General features: G+C 43.9%; 1 protein-coding gene across 1 annotated transcript in view; it reads right to left on the minus strand.

Annotated features, from left to right (window-relative positions):
* The window catches only part of rspo2 (R-spondin 2), a 57,163-nt gene that overhangs the window by 29,827 nt on the left and 5,778 nt on the right, over positions 1-21,558 (minus strand). The window contains exon 3 of the mRNA XM_071902372.2: positions 3,017-3,205. Coding sequence (XP_071758473.1) covers positions 3,017-3,205 — 189 coding nt within the window. The remainder of the gene's footprint in view (positions 1-3,016; positions 3,206-21,558) is intronic.

A 21,558-nucleotide genomic window follows, 5' to 3' on the forward strand; every position in this document is an offset into this window, starting at 1 on the left:
CCGCTTGTCTAGCTCTTGTTTTCCTTTACCCAGGCAGTCCACAAAACATTCTTGAATGAGATAAGATCACACAGACAAACTCTGGTGTAATAATAAGCAGCTGCTCCCTAAGTGATTTCAGAGCCTGTGTTTTAAAGCTCATGATAACAGAGACGTAATGCCACGTTCCAGGACTCTCTGGAAACCAGGAGCGTACAGCAGCTCTAAACTGCGCCGCTGGAGAATCTCCCTGTGCTTCGGTCAGCCGTTCGGCCAGTGTGCCTCTGAGCCTCCGCGCACTACTTGCCGGTGCCAGCCCGCAAGTAATTTTCACTGACCCGACAATTAGCGTTCAAGCCAACCCAATAGAACGTCCCATTATGGAGGACGGACGGGAACTGTTTAGTGAAAATGACATGCGGAGCGCAGCCGAGAACGAGGGTCAAATAGGAAACTGGATTAGAGAGCCATGACTGAAACGCCGATCACATCAAAGAAGGCCTCGCTCTGAGATCTGATGCTACGTGACAATACAAGATGTTGTTCTATGGGCAGTTTGTACGGAGTTGGATTCAGATTAACTTGCCACACATCAGTATCGGTTAAACTCAAAATTCACGCCGCATGGGGAGACGGCGGGTGGGATAGTGGGCTAAAAGTACAAAAAAAAAAGACTTTTTGCCAGAGAACAAGATGTCTTTCTCCTCCAATTTTCCCCAACTTATAAAGATAGGGTGAAATGACTGCAGGCCCTTAGGACTTTGCCTCTATTGTGGCGAGCAGTGATGAACATGTATGTGTGTTTATATGCGAGCATGCGGAGAGTAAGTGTTTTGGCCACGGGCATCCAATTGATACCAGCAGTTTACTAAAAGAGAGGACTTTTAGTGTTTAAAGCTGCACTAGGCAAGAGTTTTATGTAAAAATACGCCGGTCTTATCAGCCTAAATCACAAAGTGAGGCTGTAACAGAGAAGAGTGTCCCACCCTCACTAACTGAGACGCAGAAGATTCACCCTATTTGCCCAAATTAAATTCAGGTTTCGGGTGTGTACGCTTTTACGCCCCAAGTGACAAATTGAAACTTGTGAGTTGAATCCAAACTGTGTCATAAACAGCAGCCGTCCAGAGAAAGCTGGACTCACCAACGTTAGATCTTTCCTCTCTCTCGTCCCTTTGGTATAAAGCATCACCGACTAGCCAGGTTAACATGAGTGTCCTGTTTGCAGTTTACTGGCATCACATTATATGATTTCACAGAATTGAAACAGTTACCTCTGCCATTCGGGGCCACCAACACACAAAGTTGCCTTGTGCAGCTTTAACATGCTATTCGTTTTCAATATTCAGCTGTTGCCAGTGGATGTATTTGCATGGAGGTCAGTGGTGATTGGGTAAGCAGAACGCAGGCTTTTCTGCTTGCGGTTGCTACATGCCTGTATTATTGGGCCTAAAGGTCTCGACACCTTCCTCTGGGGCTTCGTTTCAGTGCATCTGTCAGGAGTTTGGCACGGGGAAGCAAATGGGTTCAAGTTCCTCTCTGTTTTCACATGAAACACTCAGCCAACACCTCGGGCTCCGGGTAAACCTATAAAGGCGGTCTCTCTGTCAGACCAGACTCCATGTTAAAATACGGTTATGAGATCAGGGTGCTACATGAAGAGGAGAGGGAGACATTTCATTAATTGGATTTCGGAGCTGCTCTTCAATGAGAATCACGAGGACATTTCTATTATTCTTTTCCTTTTTTCACTCTTTCTGCTTTTTTTTTTAAATAGAAAAACAGAATTCATAGTGTGTGTGAGGCTGAAGGTGTGGTCTGTTTCAAGTTATGAAACCAAAACAATGTTTTCCACGAAGCAGCATAGTGAAAACACATTTACCGCACAGCATATAAATCCCACAGAGTAATATGTGTTATAGTGAAATGGTTGATTGCATATATCCAATACGCGTTTTTACCATTAAAAAAATAATGAAGATAAGATGTTTTCAGATTTAAATCATATTATATTGTAGTTGTGAGTGCCAAGCATTCATTAGCCTTGTTCATCCATACTTAAGGGTTGCAATATCAAGCTTTGTTTTTAACAAACTCCAGTAAACATGGTAGGAGGTTATACACATTGCTGGTGGAGGATCTGGACACATCGGATGTTACAGGCTCAGTGCTGAAAATCAAAAACTACTTAGGTTGCCAAGAAATTACACTGTCTGGTGAAAATCTCAATCCACTAGCAGCTGCAGATGGTTGACAAAAAACTTAGTTTCATGCCCTAGTAATATATAATCATCTTCGTCTTTCAGATTATTTTGAATGATGAGGCCAAGAGGGCTTGGTCAGTGATCCTGGATCAGCCTTCCTTGTTTGACCCCCTTCACACCTGACATTAAAATGTGTACCATATCCAGATTGTGTCTAGATATGATTCCGCTTACATTTACTCCTGACATTAAATTGGTATCTCTTCTTCCCTCGCCAAAACACAGATAGCTGGCCCGTGCACGTCATTTCCCCTGGTTATAGTACTCTAAATACTTATTACAGTAACAAGTATGTTACTATTCCATCTGCCTGACGCCTGTTTGATTTGTGTGCACTTTCTGGTTGGATCCTCGCATCAATGAGGCCAAATGAGTCTCTGAGCACCTCTGGAGCTGGTTCGGGTGGTTGGATCTTCATCTTGGGTGCATTTACAACCAGATTTAATGCATTTTTGCTCCATCTGCATACAATCCAATGAGCCAGGATGTATGTTAATGCAGGTGTAAAGGGAGTCTTTAAGAGGATTGATGAACAGCAGCCCTGATCCTAGCTCGAGTGCAGTTTGAAACCCTGAGGGAGAAACAGCTAAGTTTCATCCCCCTGTGGGGATGGATGAGTCGTTCAAAATGTGAGATATGTGTATCTCCTCTGGATATGGAGCATGTAATGAGACAGTAAATCATGTGATCTGGGAGAGAGGAAGTTGAGGGAGTAAGGGGGTCGAAGAAAGGGAGGAAAGGCGGCGGTTGGGTGTGAGGGAGGTTGAACCTACTGGAGCACATGTTGAGATCGGGGCTGCGCATGCCGTAGTATCCTGATGGACAGTCGTGGAGACACTCCCCATACTGCCTCATCCGCTCCCGCCGCAGAAACAGGAAGAGTTTGGGCTGGCAGTTTACACAGCCGTTGTCCCTGGAGCACACCGAGCAGCCTTTACAGATGGGGTACGCTCCATAGCTAGCTGCAGGACACACACAGAGGAACAAACAGAGGAACAAACAGTAAAGGTGATTAGTAGGATGGAATAAAATACACAAAGACTGAGCATTAACAGGTCATATGGGCTGCATAACTGAAGTATACTTACTAACTGGCCACTATTATAAAACTATCAGACAACATTTTATTTTAGGTTTGGCAAGCGTGTGCATGTGCTGATGTTGTTAAGGGACTGTAGGATTTTCATTAGGTCCTCGCTGAACTGCCATGTCTGAAATGCCTGTGGTACTAACCAATATGCCAGCTGATGGCTTGTACATTAATGATCCAGCTGCCGACTGCGGTGGCATTGGAAGATTGATTTCCATTTCACATTTCTCTACAATTCATATTGCTTGTAGAAGTGCTTGGCAAGGTAGTAGAAAATGTGTTTCATGTTCCCTGGTTTCCTGATAAGGTCAATTGTGTCGTTTTACAACATTAGATTATTTGATTTCAATTTTGCACATTGTTTGTTGGACTTTATTGAAAGTGGACTTAATCCTTTTGTTGAGGATGTAGGCTAATGTTAGCATAGTAGACCTTGCTAAGTTAGGTTAAGTTAGTAGTAATGTTAGTAATAGTGAGCTAATATTAATGATTGAATTTTATTCCATTTGCCAAGACACTCAGAGCTGTAATGCAATAAAATCACACTTTTTTCACGGTTTTTTTCACTTATTATTTTTTGTTAACATGTGTCTGTGTGTGTGTGTGTCTGGACATGCTAGAGAATCCGTTGGCTAAGATGCATAGGACTATGTACACACAACATCCTGGATGCAAATTTGGCCTGGGATTTTTTTTACAAAATCACTCCCCATCTCTTCTGTCTCTACCCAATGTTATCAAATAAAGGCAAAAAATGGCAATAAAATGAAAATGTGTGTAGGTGTACTATTCAAAAACTGAATGCTTGGACAGTTCCAGCATCGCAAAACTGCAGATGTCCTCAACTTCAACCAACGATGAGGACAGGATGAACTTGAGGCAATAGGCCGAACTGAGGGAGGGCTGACCAGTTGAACAGTAGAATACAACCGGAGTACAAGAATAAAACCAAAGCAACCGTAATAGATATATCAGCGGGATATTCTCTAATTCATAGTAAATATGTCCAATTCAACAATTTGTCATTCATGCAAACTCTGGTTCCCCTCTCAATGTTTGAATGCTGATTGGTTATGAATGTGAATATTGCATTAATTCTGGTCAGAGCTGGTCTCCTGAACGATTGTGTTGAGACAGCCGATGAAAGCCCCCAAACCGCAGTGGCTCTGGCCTCGGCTCGAGTTGCCTGCGGAAGACAAAGGAGCCAGTAAAAAGACAGTCCATTCCACAATAAGTGACTTTTAATGTAAACTCCTTAGCGTCCCGTTTACAGGAAAATGTCCTTGGGCGAATCCAATCTCTCCAAACGAGAGACACTTCTATTGATCTGAGCCAAGTCTTAAATATCACAGGCAGAGACAGGGTAACAGCACAGCTCCAACTGAGCGACCTACCACAACGCTTAATAAAACACTGTGCAGCAAACTGGACAAACCCTGAGAGACAGAGCAGAGCATGCCTGCGTTACTGGCCGTGGATCCGCATATTAGATTTCTCCGAACAGATTCACCCAGACGAAAGCGAGCGCTAAGTGGGCCCAGTGCAAGCATCAGTTTGTAATCATGTGAAAATCAGCGAGCGGATGTCAGCGGCTGACTTGGACTCATCCTTTTTCACTTCTTCTGTTGGAGCGCTGAGAGACAGTCCAAAGAGAGGTATGCCGGCTCTGCCAAACTATACTCAGCCTCCTGAAGCAGGGATGGATGGAGTGAGATTAAGTGCTAATCAGAATGTGTCTCTGACGGTCTTTAGGGATGAGGTTTACAGCGACACCCCATCGATCACAGCCAGCGCCGGGATGTGCGCTCCAAGCCTATTCATCACACAGACTGGTGATTGCTCATCTCCAGTCAGCGCCGCTCGCTCGGTGAGACATGAAGGAGAAATAAAAACCCCAATCATGAGCAGTTTTGGCGCTCGCAATTCTCAGATGGAAAATTGCATTTTACGTTCAACTGTCAATCCGGTGTCTAAGATATTCGTATTTTTCATTTCAGATGTGCCAAGGCAGGTCATCTCTCAATCCAATATACTTCCACCATCTTCCCAAGAGTCACTTTGCTTTTACTCCCTTGGTAACCACAGGTGCTGCTTGGAAAGTATACTGTAGATCTGACTTAAGTTTATTGACTTTACAGCACTCACTTGACGTTTTTGACATTTAAATCCCCCAAATCCACAAAATTGCTAAAAAGCACTTACATGCGCAAATATTTTAAGTAAAATTCAATAAGTTCCACGAATAAACAATAAATGTCACTTTCAGTCAAAAAAAGAGTATTTCTAGTCACGAAGCTGTTCTCAAAATGTATTAAAATTGTTTTTCCCCTCAGATAGTAACACCACAAACTAAGACATTTTGAAATATATCTCATACTTCATTCTGTCAATCTTTCCGTTCAGTAAAAATAAACGGCAACATTAGCCCAAACCTCAACACTTAGCCATATATTTCTGTAGAATATACAATCTGGGTGTGTTTACAACAAACTGACATTCACATTAACTTGGTCACATTTACTCCCTCCACCCGCTCCAAAACTTGACTTTTAACACGACGCTGAAAGAAAGGGAAAGCCAACTTGGCACAGGTGAAGGACTGTGAAGAGCTGGAAAGTTTATTTCCTCAGTGGAGAGAGCTGAATGGTGAAAGTAGGTATGGCAGAGTGCTATCACAGCGTGTCTTGTCTTTCATCATTTTGGGTGGGCTGCCTCTGGCCTAACTCTATTACTATTAACAGCATCCTAACAATAATACAAAAATAACATGATCACCTCAGCTCACTGGCCAATCAATCAGCAGGGAGATTCCAGTCATTGAAATGCCTCATCACGTCTGGTTCAGAGATCCCGTTTCGCTCTTTGTTGTCGAACATTTGTTTTGCCGGTTGCTAATCTCGCAACGCGCGCTGATTGAGGCAAACAGCATCATACGCCGTCTGAATCCAGCGGATCCCACATCCTACAATTACCGTACGGCTGGGAAAGAGGGAAGGAAGCGCTGCGCAATTGAGAGAAACCCTTTTGATGCAGATCTTGGGAGACATTTGGATCAGGTTGTGTCTGAGTGTGTCTGTGGAGGGGTTTCGAACTTCAGCCCACAGGTATGTCAGGAGAGAGGCCGCAACTCACAGCGTCTGGAGCAGCGCTGTCCAACTCACGTCTTACAGTACCGGCATAACGTCTAGCGCACTTTACATCAATCTGTCGACTGCCATTCAGAAAGAAAACACTCGTTCACGTGAATTCTAATTCTAAGAGTTCCTTTTCAGCATAAGTGAAACTATAGAAATATCTGGGAGGCTCCTGAGTAAAATTAAGCAGCCGTTTAACCATTTACTAACAGCGCCAGCATCATGTACCGGGGCATGATGGATTAAGCAAACCACTGGACAGATACAAGCAGCCAATCAGATAGACTTCAAAGCAGGCCTCTCTGCCTCCTCTGCTCTCATGTTAGACTTCATCTCAGAGAAACTGTAATCGCCATGCAGTCCAGATGTGTAAACAGCATCCACGGCCATGTTTTTAAGTCGCACTACAGAGGAGACGATCAAAGTGCAATGGGTACAGTGGAGGTTCTGGGCTTTCTGTAAATTACAGCAGCTTAACCAAATTTGGCACCAAACTGTGCTTTAAATATACAGCTACGTGTGCCGTGTTCTGAGTTACGGCTCTGGTCTATGTTTTGAATAAATTGTTCCTTTTTTTTCCCCCCCAAACCAATCCATCCAAAATGCTAACCATATTTTGACACATGCTTGCCTGCCTTCTTTTGTTTGTTCTCCACAAATCATACAGTGTCTAAGCTCCTTTTGTGTCAATCATGCTGAAACTGAAATGACCCAGATATGCAGAAAAGCCATGCAGAAAGTGGTTATTGTGAGATTATGGATACCAGGTTTACCATACATGTTTCTCAGAGAGGAGAAAAAGAAGCGCGCACACCATTAAAAAATGCCACTCCTCGCTCATGATAAACCAACATAGTTTACAGTTTCAACCACAGAATAAATATGACTTGAAACAAAACATCTCCACAGTTCCCACTTCTGACAGCTAACTAAAGATCCCTCTGAGCCTCAAGTATTGTATTTACAAAAGCCTGGGCCCATTTGAACATCACTAGAGGAGACACCGCAAGGACCCCTTAACGCAGAAGCCTAACAAGCAGGCAGGACACGTCTTACAAATCATGTGGACTGTGACATTTCTACGGGGAAGCGGGGCTGATATACAGCCACCGCTCTTGTACAGGAACCACATGAAGAACCCTCCAGATATCCTCTTCGTCACCCGCAAACAATGTAACTGTTTGCAGCGGCTAGTTTGAGGCTGCAAAAATGCCGGGAAAATGTATATCGACAAAGCGATGGCGCCTAATGTGTATGTTTTAACACGAAATCCAACATCAGTCATGCTTTGGTCATCATTGTTTTGCAGTTCTCACATTCAACAATTTCAAAAATCTTTATTTACTCTGGATTAGGAAGCCAACGTCCTTCCAGCAGATATTCACTGATCAGTTTCTGGTCCATTCAGGTGAAGTTCTGGTCTTTCATTCATGCGAAACACTCATTCAGGTTAATAACTTGGAGCATGACGGCATGTTTGGAGAGCAGCACTCTCATTCAGCTAGCGGCAGGCTCACTGGGAGGTTTGCTCTGAATGCAGCTCAAGACCAATTAGGGCCGCCGTGAGATCCAGCAGAAACCCAAACTCCGTCTCAGGTACGTTTTTATGAGTCCAAAGCAAGCGTGACAGGCTGCGCTCTCGGCTGCCAGAGCCTCCGCATACGGGGGGTTCCACCCACGGCCAACTGACTTCCTGCCTTTCACTCACCTACCGCTACCCATGAAATCATTCACGTCGACCCATTACAACTTTCTGCAACCTGAAACCCTAAGAAGGCAAATTTGCGCATAATTTTTGTGCTTCTTTTATAACCCCTAACTTAACACTGAGAACAAGAAAACACTCTTATCTAGGGTTCGACCAATATTGGCTTTTGGAGGCTGATACCAACACAAATATTTTAGAATCGAAGCTGCTGATAACTGATATTTTGTGCCACTCAATTTTTTTTAAATTTGACTATTTTCATGCCAACAAATACAAGTATTCAATACAAGATTTTTATCCTTGACAGCGTGGAAAAAAGCCTCTGAAACAGCATTTAGAGACATGAAAACTCTCTGAAACCCAGGATAATAATAATGATAATAATATACTCATATATGCTTGTGTGGAGTCTGATCAAAATGCCTCATTAGAATCAATTCAGGTGAGGAGCTTCCCATAGACAAGCAGTGTAGTATTGATCAATTCTACAATACATATGTAATCGCATGTGTAATAGCACTAGTTGCAGCCTCATATTTCTTTTAGCAGTGCTGGGAACTTTGTAGCTGTACACTTCTCAAAGAAAGTAGGGGAACAAGTGGTTACAGACTTAGACACACACCTCCTTCACACCTCTACCCTGCTCAGTTCAGTCACAGCCTTGTTAGCAGCTCCAGTCAGACCAGTAGATATTCCCAACTGAACCAGACACCTTCCATTCACATCCGCACCTCCCATAGGCTAGTTTATGAATCAAGAATACTGATTGTTCCCTGAAGGAAGTAAGTCACTCATACTGTAATTACACTGCTATATGCTTCTGTATTGTGATGATGGTAGGGAAAGATGGATATAACAGGAGAGCATGGGATAGTTGCTTTGATTAGAGTCTAGTTTAACTCCTCTTTTTGCCTCCCTTATCATTTCAGCACCACATTAATGGGAAATGATTGCGCTGCAGCTTAATGAACCAACTGTATGTCTTGACTAATTGCTGAGGTAATTCTGCAGATTCATCAGCCATTTTTATTAACAGTCTTGTGGCAATATTATGATGCGGCAGTGGATTTGGGGCGATTCCAAACACAGCGAATGGGAGACAAAAGCTTTTATTAAAACACAGCACAACAGTTTCTATTCTCACTGTTCCCCTCCATTTCTCCAAGGGCCCCTGGTATGTAAATCTAATAACACGGGCTGTGAATGCGACTAGCCAGCAGCTACACTGTCCATTGTTTGGAAAAAGCACTTACAGTACAGCGCATAGAAGCATGAGAAAGTTTGGTGTCAAGTACTATGACAAAAAAATATTCCCTGCACGGTATACTGACTCTATACGACACAAACGGTGAAGAACCGCCAAAGGGAAACCTCAGGCTTTGGAGTTACATAGCCGCAGCAGGTCAAGAAGATTTCTCCTCTCATGTGGCGAGCGTCACATTCACTAACAGAATTATATGTGTGCTTCCCTCACGGCACTGAGACGATTATTGTTTATTGTCTACCTCCCCCATTCCCCCGAAATGATGGTATAAGCTTACTGCTGCTCCGCTCTAGAGGAAAAAGGGAAAGCGTGGGGGAGAGGAGGGCAGACGCGGGACAGCCACCGGCAGACTGGCCTCAGATCGAACCGGGAGATGCAACAACCGCTCTCTGGGTCTCCGCTCAAACCACCTAACCCTCCAGGATGGCGCTCCGTATCTGTAAAAAAAAAGGCCGAGCACCCGTCCACCCGGCGTTACCCACCCAGCCCCCATAACGGCTCCACAATGGTTCTAGCTCATTAAAAGTCGGTACATGGAAAATGACATCAAACCACCCGCATTTTAAGCCCGTGACTTAATTTGTCACGGATCTGGAAGTCACACTTTTGCTCAAATATTCTGGAGAAAAAACAGAAGGGTTACGGGGGGGTACATCAGCCCCGTGTGCTGAAGGCACATTTCTGTTCCAATTTAGCAGAAAATATGTTGGACTCGCCTCCGACTCCTTTCCAGCTGGAAATAGTCAGGTTTTAGGATCTACGTTTCTTTTTCTTTTTTTTTTTCCCCAGTTTACTTTAACAGATCATACTGTAAGCACATGTTTATAATTTAGGACAGTCCTGCTGCTTATAATGATTTTGCAGCATGAGTCTGAGCAAACACATTTGCTGTCAGACTTATTAGCTTAGCCAAAATGTTCCTGTGACACAGATCCACCAGGCGAGGCGGGCAGCACGGGGATTTGAACCTTCACTTGAAAGGCTGGAGGTTTATATAGCGGTGAATGGGTAAAACAGGCAGCTACAGTTCAAACAGGCGACCGGTGAATGGGAGCCAATTTAAAAGCTACATTTTTAGTGCACTATAAAATAGCAGCTTGAGGTAATTAGTACTTTGGTGTCATTCAACAGGTTGAGTCACTGTCAGACGCAGGTGAAAACATTACATTTGACTCATTGGATGATGAAGTCACTGTCATAAAAAGCAAAGTTTCCAGTGTTAATACGCGTTGATCTTTCAGTGACAATTATTTGGAGCTGACTGGAGAGTTGTTTGTCGTCTCATGGAGCGGATATGGCTCTTCAAAACTATCTTAAAGTGTTAAATTAAACTCTGAGGGGTGTGGGCTCGTGATTTTTACACTCACAGTTACATTAACACTGATGATTTTGCTGTGTAGAGTCGATAAAACCGATACCAACTCTTCTTCTTTAGCCCCCATCCAGTCAGTTGATCAAATGAGGATTCCCTAAATGTTGCATTTCCATCTTCTTAACTGTGTCATGACACTCCATCTACACTATGCTTTCATTACTGATGCCATTTTTCAGAGAATCCCATGCCCTTAAAAAAACATGAAATCCACTAATACAACTCAGTTACAAAAAAATATAGAATCATCGCTGGTTTCTCAAAATGAAACTATTAACAAAATGTAATTTGTATTGATAATGCCCTCTCTGTGCTATCTAGTCTCAACCTGCAGCACTGCAGATAGAGACATCCACAGTGTGTTGCAGTCAATCTGGAAACGCTCTCTCCACCTTTAACCCATCTGTCCAGCTCTGCTCGTCATGGCTCTCATCCCTGCACTCCTTTCTGGTTTGGTTTTTTTGGTCGGTTCACTTCCTTATTAATATCTTTATGATGGATTCTGACTTAAGTCCCGCGTACCGGGTCAAATCCCACATCTGGAACCCCTGACGCGAAAGAAACCTCGTAATTCCTCCTTTAAGAAAGTAAAAAAAAAAGGTGACTGACCTAATCTCACGGTATGCGCTGCGGTCTTTTCCCACATTCTGTCACATTGATAGACACTCAAAATGGGAATAACCCTGACCATAATAGACATGAAATAGGATGGAAAGCTCTGTGGCCACATATGAACTGAAAGCCCCACATAAAAGGCGGAGGGAGGGGGGAATGACCTTGATGTGGTGGTCAAGCAACAGCATCGCCTCTTCTCCGTGGGCTGTGGTCCCGTAAAATGTTTTACAGTGCAGCCAGGACTTGAAAACAACGGCTTCACTGTTCACAGTCAGTGTCCACACTGCTTAAACAATCCACTAAAAGACTCATGGATGCTTTGATACCCTCTCTAATAAGGTTAAACTCAACTCAAACTGTTAGAGGAAAAATCCATCCTAAAACACTTCAACAGTGTTAAAAAAAAAACAGCTAATGGTGATGTACTTTGCATTTGTGCCCCGTTTTGTTGTTTGGTGCTGTATTTTTCTTAACTGGCCAAACGTAGACGACATGACATCATGCCAAGAGATTTCCTGCATAGCTACAATGGAGTTTGATAGGAGAACTTTTTTCAGCGATCTAAAACATCAGCAGTAAACGTCAGGTTTTGGTGTCAGTCCCTCAGAATCAAAGAGCGAGAGCTTCTTTCTAGAGCCACCATTTTGCACTAACGTTCAACAATCATACAGGGAGAAATCCATCGTAGAAGAGGCAGAGAGACCAATTTCTCCACCGACAGTAGCCTCAATAGACCAGAATGCAATGCTGTGTTTTGAGTAAGGGGCATGACCACCATCGTAGACACGTCACAAACTAGCTGGCTGGCTAGCTATATTTATACGACCATACGCCCACCTTTGATTGAAAGCAACACGTTGCTGCCTCTTCTCTGGAGGTTGTCAAAGGTTATTCTGGGAAACGTAGGAAATCACTACCTGAAGCAGAAGTAGACAAAGCAGGTTGAGGGAATGTTGGTTCACCAAAAAAGTAAATCACAACACTACATCACAAAATGGAATGCACCGAACAGATTGATGATACATAAAAGCGTAAGATTGATGATATATAGTGTAAGAGCATCCAAGGGTGGATTTTTCCATCAAGAGCTTCAGTACGGAGCTCCACTGTAACCACAGCCTGCCCTCTGTTACCATCAGTGCAGACAAATAACCTGACACTTCCTACTGAGTGGCACCGGTCCTCAGTCAGCATCTGCCTCCAATTCTCTTGATGATGATACTCAGTTTATACGCTATGGCCGGTCAGTGCAGGTGCAAAGGAGTTTATGACACTCAGGAATGGAAGCACTGTGGGAGTTAATCTATGACTCATGAGGATGGACTTTATCGGTCTCTGGGCAAGCACTAGAAGACAAACATGTGGTTTATGTTTCTTCCCAGCTCTTCTTCTTCTTCTCTCGCCCCTCTTTATTCCCTCTTTTTCAAAGGAAACGGTTGATGTTATTGTGAAATGTGCAAGTTATTCTCTGCTCATCTCTCTTCAATCCAAAGTTACAGTCCAGCAGTGCAAACTGAGGAGGGATGTTTACAAAAAATCAATGAACGATTTATTGTTTGTTATGTATCACATCGATTTGTCGTAACGACTTTTTGAATTGCATCATCGCAGCCGGTTAGTCCAGTGGCATTGAAACCGAAGTGGAGAGCTACTTGCAAGAAATCCCTGCACCACTTGATACGGATCCACTGGACCGGTGGAAAGCCAACCAAGTAGGACTCTCGAGGCAGCGGTACCTCTGCATCCCGGACCTCTGTCCCGTCTCAGCGCGTCTCCTCTGCTGCTGGGCTGGCGGTGAACAGACGGTGCGTGCGATGGTGCGTTACTCTGGAGCGTTTGGGCATGCTGATCTTTATGAATAAAAACGTTTAGGCAACAGGCCTAAAACAGTTAACCCCAGCCGACTTGTTCAACAATAAGCCTTTTTAATTTCCTTTGGAGTTTGGAAACGTTATTTCGGGCGGACTAATATGGGAATATGAGAATGTGGCAGGATTTCACGAGCCATAACTCCATCGCCTGCATAGACTAATAATGTAGCCTCAGTCTATATAATATGATTATAGCCTCCATTCTGCTTCAATATGCTGATCAGTGTGAGTCAAGTTTTTTGCCTGGATAATGCTTTGATTGATTTGAAGTGTGTGTGGTGTGATGTGTGTGTGTTGGGGGTGTGTGTGTGGGGGGGGGTGCTGGGTGGGCCTGTAACATGTTTGGGCCTAACGAACATCGATATTTGATTGTGAACTTGAGTGCAAATCGAGCAAGATTTTTTTTTTTAAATGTGCATCCCTAAAACTGAGTGATGTCCATTTATAGAAACCGCTTTCTTTCCTTTCAGCCAATAACTTAACTGACAACTGCCTGCATAAATTGCATTTGAATTAAAGAGCTCAGCAAAAACAATATGGTTGGCACTGCTAAATGAAAACATTTGGCTTACCAATGTTAAGTTGGTAAACCAAAATTTGCAACAGGAACCTCTAAAGAAAGTAAACGTGGTGCTCCATCATGAAATGAGCCAAAATGTTTGACTCTACGGTGGAATTTCTGAATATTTCGAAATTCTTCACCCCATGCAAACCTCTCAAGCTGTGAGAAAAATGTATTTCCCCTCAGGAAAGAAAGGAATGAGAGAAGTGTGTGAAAGGAAGGCGGAGTGGCGCAAATTAGCATGATGGATGTAAAGGTTTTGGTTGGTCAATGTATCAACTGAAAACTGCTCAGTTACCTGAAACACCCTGTTTTTTTTCCCACAAGCCTGTGAGACCGACCAGCCATTGGGACTGTACTCCAAATTATAACAAGAAAGCCATGCAAGCAACGTCAAGGTACAGATGAAGTAAAAGCGTTGAGCCCAGAAAGTCAGGCGAAAACATACAGCTTTTTTGAATATTTCGATATTTTTCACCCCTTAAATCCACTCAAGCTGTGAGCGAAATGTGTTTTCCCTTCAGACGAGAGGGAAATAGGGAAAAGAGCGAGAGGAGGGTGGAGGAAAGGTGGAGTGGCTCAGATTAGCCCACATGTTGGTAATTTATCACACATAAACCTCACACCTAATTTTCACACCTGTAGCTCAACGTGCTGGAAGTCTAGTAATTCACTCACTCACTCACACACACCCACACACACACACACACACACACACACATGCTGCTGAGTGGGACTTGGCCGTGGGTTTCCCTCGGCACGGGAGGAGAAGGAGGACATCAGAGGAGAGGATCAGTGGACGGGGCAGGCGTGCTTGGCATATTTGCACCCCATGCAGCATCGCTCTCGTTCTTCCACCCCGGCCCGAGTTCACTCTCCCGTCCCCATATTTCATCACCTTAACTAAACCCATCCTGGCTTTTCAGCTCACACTTCTGACAAACAAAGAAGGGGATGCAGGCGTCTCACACTCGCCAGAGAGCGCAACATAGTGACGAAACCCAGATGAGATATACTGTCCTTTTTTTGTGGCGTCGCAAAAAAACAGATCTTAAAGTAATAACCTGTGAAATTGTCATATAAATAAATGTGCGTTTTTCTACTCTATATCACTGATTGATATAACACAATCAACCTATAGCCAGGTCATGAAAGCTTTTCTAAACATCGTGTCTGGTAGGACTTTCCCAGGAAAAATCCTCTGGTGCACAGGAAGTGATTTGTTTTGCATTTCCGGTTTGTTTGGAATAAACAGAAGAAGAACTGGGTAGTTAGTATCAGCAGTGATAGCCACCATGGCTGAACAAAGAACAGAGCGCCACCTACAGAAACTCAAACTTCATTTAACAGAAACTCAAGGAAAAAGACGTCACAGTACTGGACACACTGCTCGATTGACAGGTGATCTCTGGGAAGTGCAGTGCACAGCAATGAGCGCTTAGCACCAAAAATGGAGACAAAAAAAAAAAAAAAAAATTAGGATCTCAGAGATTAAATAACCCCCGGCAAGAACTCACCACTTTTGTAAGAGAGAAAAAAAAGAAAAGTCACAGTGTTGACTAGCTAGTCTGGAGCCCCCCTCCCTCCCCCCTGATCTCGAACAGGCAGAACATGAACCGTCTGCTACACAGTTCTACCTCATTAACCCTTTAACAAGATACAACCTCACACCCCTCCCTGCCCACCGCGGCCCACAGGGAGATCTGAGGTGATCGCCAGGGTCAAAAGTGGAGTGCTCCACAGGAGAGAGATGGCAACGACCTAGTCTCGCTTTCACACATGGTGCCTGCCACAGAAAAACCAAACATCAAAGCCTCATTCTTCCCCCAAAAACCTGGGCTGGATCCAATATCTACATTAGATCTTTCACAGGAGACTATCTTGCTTGTTTTCTTGCTTAAATGAAGTCTGCTTCCTATGAGAGTAATGGCTATTCCATTAGTGGTCCATTGTGGTGATTAGAGGGTTAAATATTGCAAACTATTTAAGCAAATCATTTTGCTCAGGTTGGTATGATACCAGTGTTTTTGGAGTGAAGCTGCCGGTAGGCATTATTTCGCGTGGATCATTATTATTTTTACATTTGACCATTTCCATGCACAAAAAATTCAGTGTTTCTCCCAGAAGTTTATTCCAGTCACTGTGGAAAAGCCTCTGAAATGGTAGGGTTCACTGCCACCCCTAAAAAGTAAAAAACGTAAGGAAGCTCCATTATATTGGAGGTGGACGACAATGACTAGCCAATATCCGATTGTTAAGAAAAGGTCAATATCAGCCCGATATATCAGTCTAACCCTACTAGTAATCCATAAATGGAAACAAACAGACCAATTGTCAGTCACAATTAATGCAATGACTGGCATTGAATTATATGCAAGATACAAGATCAGTGGAACTTTCTGCTGAACCAATGGCAAGTAAAGGAACAAAAGGTCACAATCAAGAAGTCCTGTGCCTGTCCTTTAAAAACTGATTTGAGTTACAAACAAACTAGGGACCAACTTTAGAACCAGGAAGAGAAACTGAGCTACACACCTGTACACAAATGGATGTACAGGCACACACACACACACACACACTCTCACAGTAAGACTTTGAAGTAGTCATTACAGAGGAGTTCATCTGAGGGATTTAGCAGGCCTGTAATGTACAGTTTATTTAGATGGATCTATCCAGCTGAGAGCGGCCGTCTCCTCCTCCTGCAGGTGTCTGGGTCACATCTGGCCTCAAAAGCCCACAGTACTGAACCTGAGCGCCTGGCACTACCTGTGTTGTGTTGGCTCTAAAAGCCCACACTGAGCCCTCAGGAGTCTACATTTCTCTGCGGTGCCATCTGAGGGAGGCATGGGATCAATGCTTTCATAAACTACAGGAATATGAATATATTTCACAGGCCAAAAAATGTAAAAATGGAGCACATGAAGCAAAATGACAGTGATGTTTGTGACAGTTCATTTCTCTTGAGTAAAAGTTTAGTGTGCATTCTTACTGCTTCTGGGTGCGGAAATGTAATTTGCTCTATTCTGCGCAGCAGTCACAAAAAAGTGATCTTGGGTATGGGAGTGAACTAGAATCTAACTAAGGTGTTAGATGTTGGGATACAAGGAACTATTGGATTAGGAGACGGGCTTCGATCCAAAGCCCTGGGTGGCACGAAATCCCTAAGTGTATTATTACATGGAAGCAACGGAGTCAGATGTATAAAGCTGTACCTGGCAGGTGCCAACACGCTACAGTGTTTACTGCTACAAATGAGCAGCAAATTGGGTTGTCATGTAATGGCTGCTGTTATAACAAAGCCCCAAGGCACTGGATGTGCCAAAGAGCTATGCAATAATAACTCAACCACAGGAGTTGTCTCCTCTTCTCTAAACAGTCAGACTGGTCCAGGACAATTTTCTCGAAGATGTATTCTCTGAAAAACGACCTTTTACCTTGTAAGACATCCAACCTTGTGAGCTATTTTCAAGAATATATATAACCTGTAATACGACTATTCATATTCATATGCGTGTGTGCACTCGTGTTCATTGATGATGATAACCAGCTCCAGATTGTCCATTACACTTCTCTACTGTCCATTACTGCTCCAAGGCAGTACCATCTCTAAAGCCATTAGCTGGTAAACATGTAAACTACGTGTGACCTCTGTCTACAGATACCTATTAGTTATGACTCCTGCTGGTGACAGTTGTTTACACAGCTAAGGCCGGTGCTCCTGAGACCTGGCCCCGGTTCAAATAAAATAATATCCAGTTAAGGAGAAGTCAGCCAAGATGTAATACAAGTGCATAACTAGAGGGAAAAAAAGTGAAGGAATTTGAGAAATGTTAATGGACTTCTTCTTTTCAGCTTTTACTTTCTCTCCACCATTTGTCTCTACCACAGTCTTGTTTCATTGTCTGGCCCCTAAAACAAGGTTAGCAAGAAACCCTAATGGTGAAGGGAATGTAAAAAAAAAAAAAAATCTCCCCACAATTTATGTCCTCTGTGACAAAGCGCAACGTAAAAATGTGTTGCGTTAAAATCATAAAATCATAATCCAACTTACAAATCTCCCTACAATTACACTCAACAGCCCCACTCTCTCTTCCTACAAGATGTGTGAGTGGATCTGTGTCCCAGGGCTGCGTGGCATGCAGCCAGAGCAAAGCACAAAAACATACATGGGCTTGAGTCAACACAGACAACAACAAGGCAAACAACAACAAAGACCACAACCACACAACAACTGGGCCAGTCATGCACTATAGTGAACAGGGCTGGGCCCATACTGAGGGACTGGTGGGGATACGTTGTCTTGGCTTAAGAGAAAACATAATTATAACTCAAACGCAATGTGTCAGAGTGCGTTCTAATGCTTGCAATCTAACAGAAAGAATCAGACAGTCTGTAAGTTAACCCACAACATCATCCATACAGATGACTAGGCCACTTCTTACAGCAAGGTTCAGGTCAGACAGTCTGTGTCTTTCTGTGACTTTGCGTGTTCATGCCTAAATTCCCCTGTTTGCCTGAAATTGGCTTTTGTTGGAGGCGTTTTGGGGCGTAAACCATTTGCCGTGGGCGTGGCCAGCGGTGAGCCGGTTGTGGCTAGCAAGGTAAGGCTAGCGGCCACAGAGCAGGGAAGTCATAGCAACAACGACAATGGAGGAAAGCAGTAAGAAAGGGAAGCTAAATGTGCAGCAGACAAGACCCGTTCAGAAACATGGTGAACATCATCGCTGTTTCTCCCCACTGGAGCCGTTTGAAGGAGACAAAAGGGCTGAGAAGTGACGCAGAGCTTCTTGTTTACTGCTAGACAGATAGGATGCTAGCCAGTCTGCTAGGTTTTCTGTGTAGCTAGCAAGCGCTGCCAGATGAGTGACAAGTGTTGGGGCGTGAACTTGACCAACTGAGGGGGGAGGAGGGCGGGACCAGCAATACACTTTGCTGCCTCAAGGCAAAAAAGTTGCTTATTGTAGCTTCCATTACATGATTGATCTGAAATCTTATTGGTTTGTCCTGAAAACAGACGGATATATGTCTCATTCAATTATTCTTCCACCACTCCCTGCAAGCTCTCTTCCCATCACTTTCCTTTTCCCCACTCCTTCTGTTCTGACCACATAAATCTAGAGGGGATGACCCTCTAAGACCTCTTTACATCTGACATGCACGCTATATCTCCCTCTTTTTTTCCTTCACTCTCTCTCTCTCTCTCCATCTCTCCCTCCGCAGAGGGAGTCAGAGAGACAATGAGCTCAGCATCGAGGCCCAGTAATGACTACCAGCCTTGTTCCTGATTAAAAACACACCGGGTGCTTCTGCACTCCGCAGGCCGCCATGAGGCCTTCCCCTCCTCACACCACAAGGCCTGAGAGCGAAGAGATAGAAGCACAAGCCAGCCTCAACACAGCTCTGTGCCCAAAAAAAAAAAAAAAAAAAGCATCTAAATCCAGTGTAAGCCTTACTCACTGTAGCATTCAAAGCTCTTGTCCCGACTAGTCCAGGTCTAATTCCACAGGCAAGTCTTCATTTAGTCTAAGGGTGCCCAATTACCAACATTAACCCCAACCTCAGCCAAAACCATAACAAAGCCATAACAGAGCCTGTCTACAGTCTGAGCCTCGGGTGCATCCAGGGTGGGGCAAAAATATGCTTTCAGATATTTGCACTACTTGATGTGTGTTTGAATTATTTCGCCACATTTTTACACGGCTTCATGGCAACATTGGCAAATTACTCTTAGCAACGTAACCCAAGTGCCCCTCACGTTCATCAAGTATTTTCAAATGTATTCAACATGTTATTGTCCTCAACATGAGCGTATCAGTACTCGCTGTGACTCAACAGATGGACACAGTGAATCAGGCAGGCAGTGGGCGACTAAGGGGGCAGCAGCACCTTTACCTTTACCTCCGTGTCCATAGTCGGACCGACAAATTACAGGCGAGCTCCACAGAGAGATGCTTTATTGCATCTGACCAGCTCACTTCCTCTCCATACCAAAGGCATTGCATGCTGAGCTTTATTTTGATGTGGTGTGTAAGCATAATTAGAGGTCCCATAAAAGCAGAGAGAGGGGGAAAAAAGGAGGCTTGTCCATCTGTCGAGTGTTAAGGGGTGGGGAGGGGGGTAGCGCTCTGTGCTCCGGATCACAGCCCCATGCCTCCCCGTTGTTACAGCAGCAGCCATTCGAACAGGCATGGATGCAAATAGCCCTTAGCGCCAAACAAGAGTCTGTGTGTGTGTGTGTGTGAGTACCTAGGTTTGTGTGTGTTTCCACACACGTTGGTGTATTTTCTCAAGAGGCCTCCTGAGTTTCAAATTTCCAGGCCTTGCAGATCGATGCAAAGTAGGTACTAGTCTGCACGCACACTGACATGGCAAACAAGAGCAGATACAGTATGTGGCCTTTGGTGGAAACACAACACTGGGACTTTAAGCATCCTTCCTGGCTCTCATGCATCTCCAAATCTGTATGGCCCTTCTACACATCTAGGGCAGGTGGAGGGTGGGCTATCAAATTCATGGCCCGTCAAATAGGCTCAGTTACTACGCAGCATGCCAAATAGTTGGTTCAATTCTAGTTGGCCACTTTATATGGTAAATCAAATCTCTCTAACAATGGGAAATTGGTCATTTTTAACAATTCCAGTGATCAGATTCTTGGGGGGAAAAACATCACGGATGCCTATTGTAACCACGTCATTACCTCTAAACAGCTCTGAACTGAATTCTTTCGGAGGTGTGTATTAGTAATGTGAGAGGTAAGTAGTCTGGAAGTGCATTTCAGTGTAAGCCTGAGGGGCTCCATCTCCGGCTCTGGGCAGCTCTCCTACCTGTGAAGCCGTATGTATGACTCATTTTTTTTTAAAAATGCTTCTTTTGTGTTGTTGTTTTATGCGTGGCACTTAGAAATGATTCCCACATTAGAATTTTTATGGCCCAATAAACTTGAGAGAATCGGAACAAATTGGCTGGTCATATTTAGTAGCTTTATAAGGAAACATATTAAGGTATAATTGCTTCTGGGGAGTGAGCTCCTGAGAGAATAGCATAGGTGAGGCTCACAAAATCTCCCTCGCACTCGGAAGGGACACTGGACTTTTTGTGCGCTGCTCTGGAGTTTCCAATCACCATGGGGAAATATGGGGTGTATTATAAGATTTATATAATAAGTTCATTTTATTTCACATTTCCGAAAATGAACTTTTACAGTGTGGTAAAATGTAGCCTGAAAGAAAAACATCTGTTTGGCATTTAGCTCTGCCAGCATATGGGATTCTCTGATGACAGTGATTGAGGGTGGGAGAGAAGATCCCCTCGCGTATTCTCCCCGAAAAAAATAAAGGAGGGACCAAATCTGCGCACAATGAATGTTTCTCCGCTGTGATGTGATGGATGGAAAAGTGCAGAAGTGTTACAAAACAAGCTTTTCTCGCCCGCGTGAAATGGATCCTGCTCAGTCTCTGCTCGTACACGAAACAACACCCAAAGAGCTGAGAGATGAATACGACCCCCCCCCCCCCCCTCCCCCTTTTCCCTCACCTCACTCAGTTCACAAACCTACCGCACCAACTGAGAGTAAAGAATCATTGGGCCGATTTAAATTAATTAGGCTTAATTGAGTTTTTTGGATGGAGGCGAGACGGGAGAATAGATTGCCTCTAATTGTTTTCTAAGGGAAAACAAAGAAAAAGAGAGACGGATCATC

This window comes from Centroberyx gerrardi, chromosome 12, assembly GCF_048128805.1.
Source record: "Centroberyx gerrardi isolate f3 chromosome 12, fCenGer3.hap1.cur.20231027, whole genome shotgun sequence".
In the NCBI taxonomy this organism is placed as follows: Eukaryota; Metazoa; Chordata; class Actinopteri; order Beryciformes; family Berycidae; genus Centroberyx; species Centroberyx gerrardi.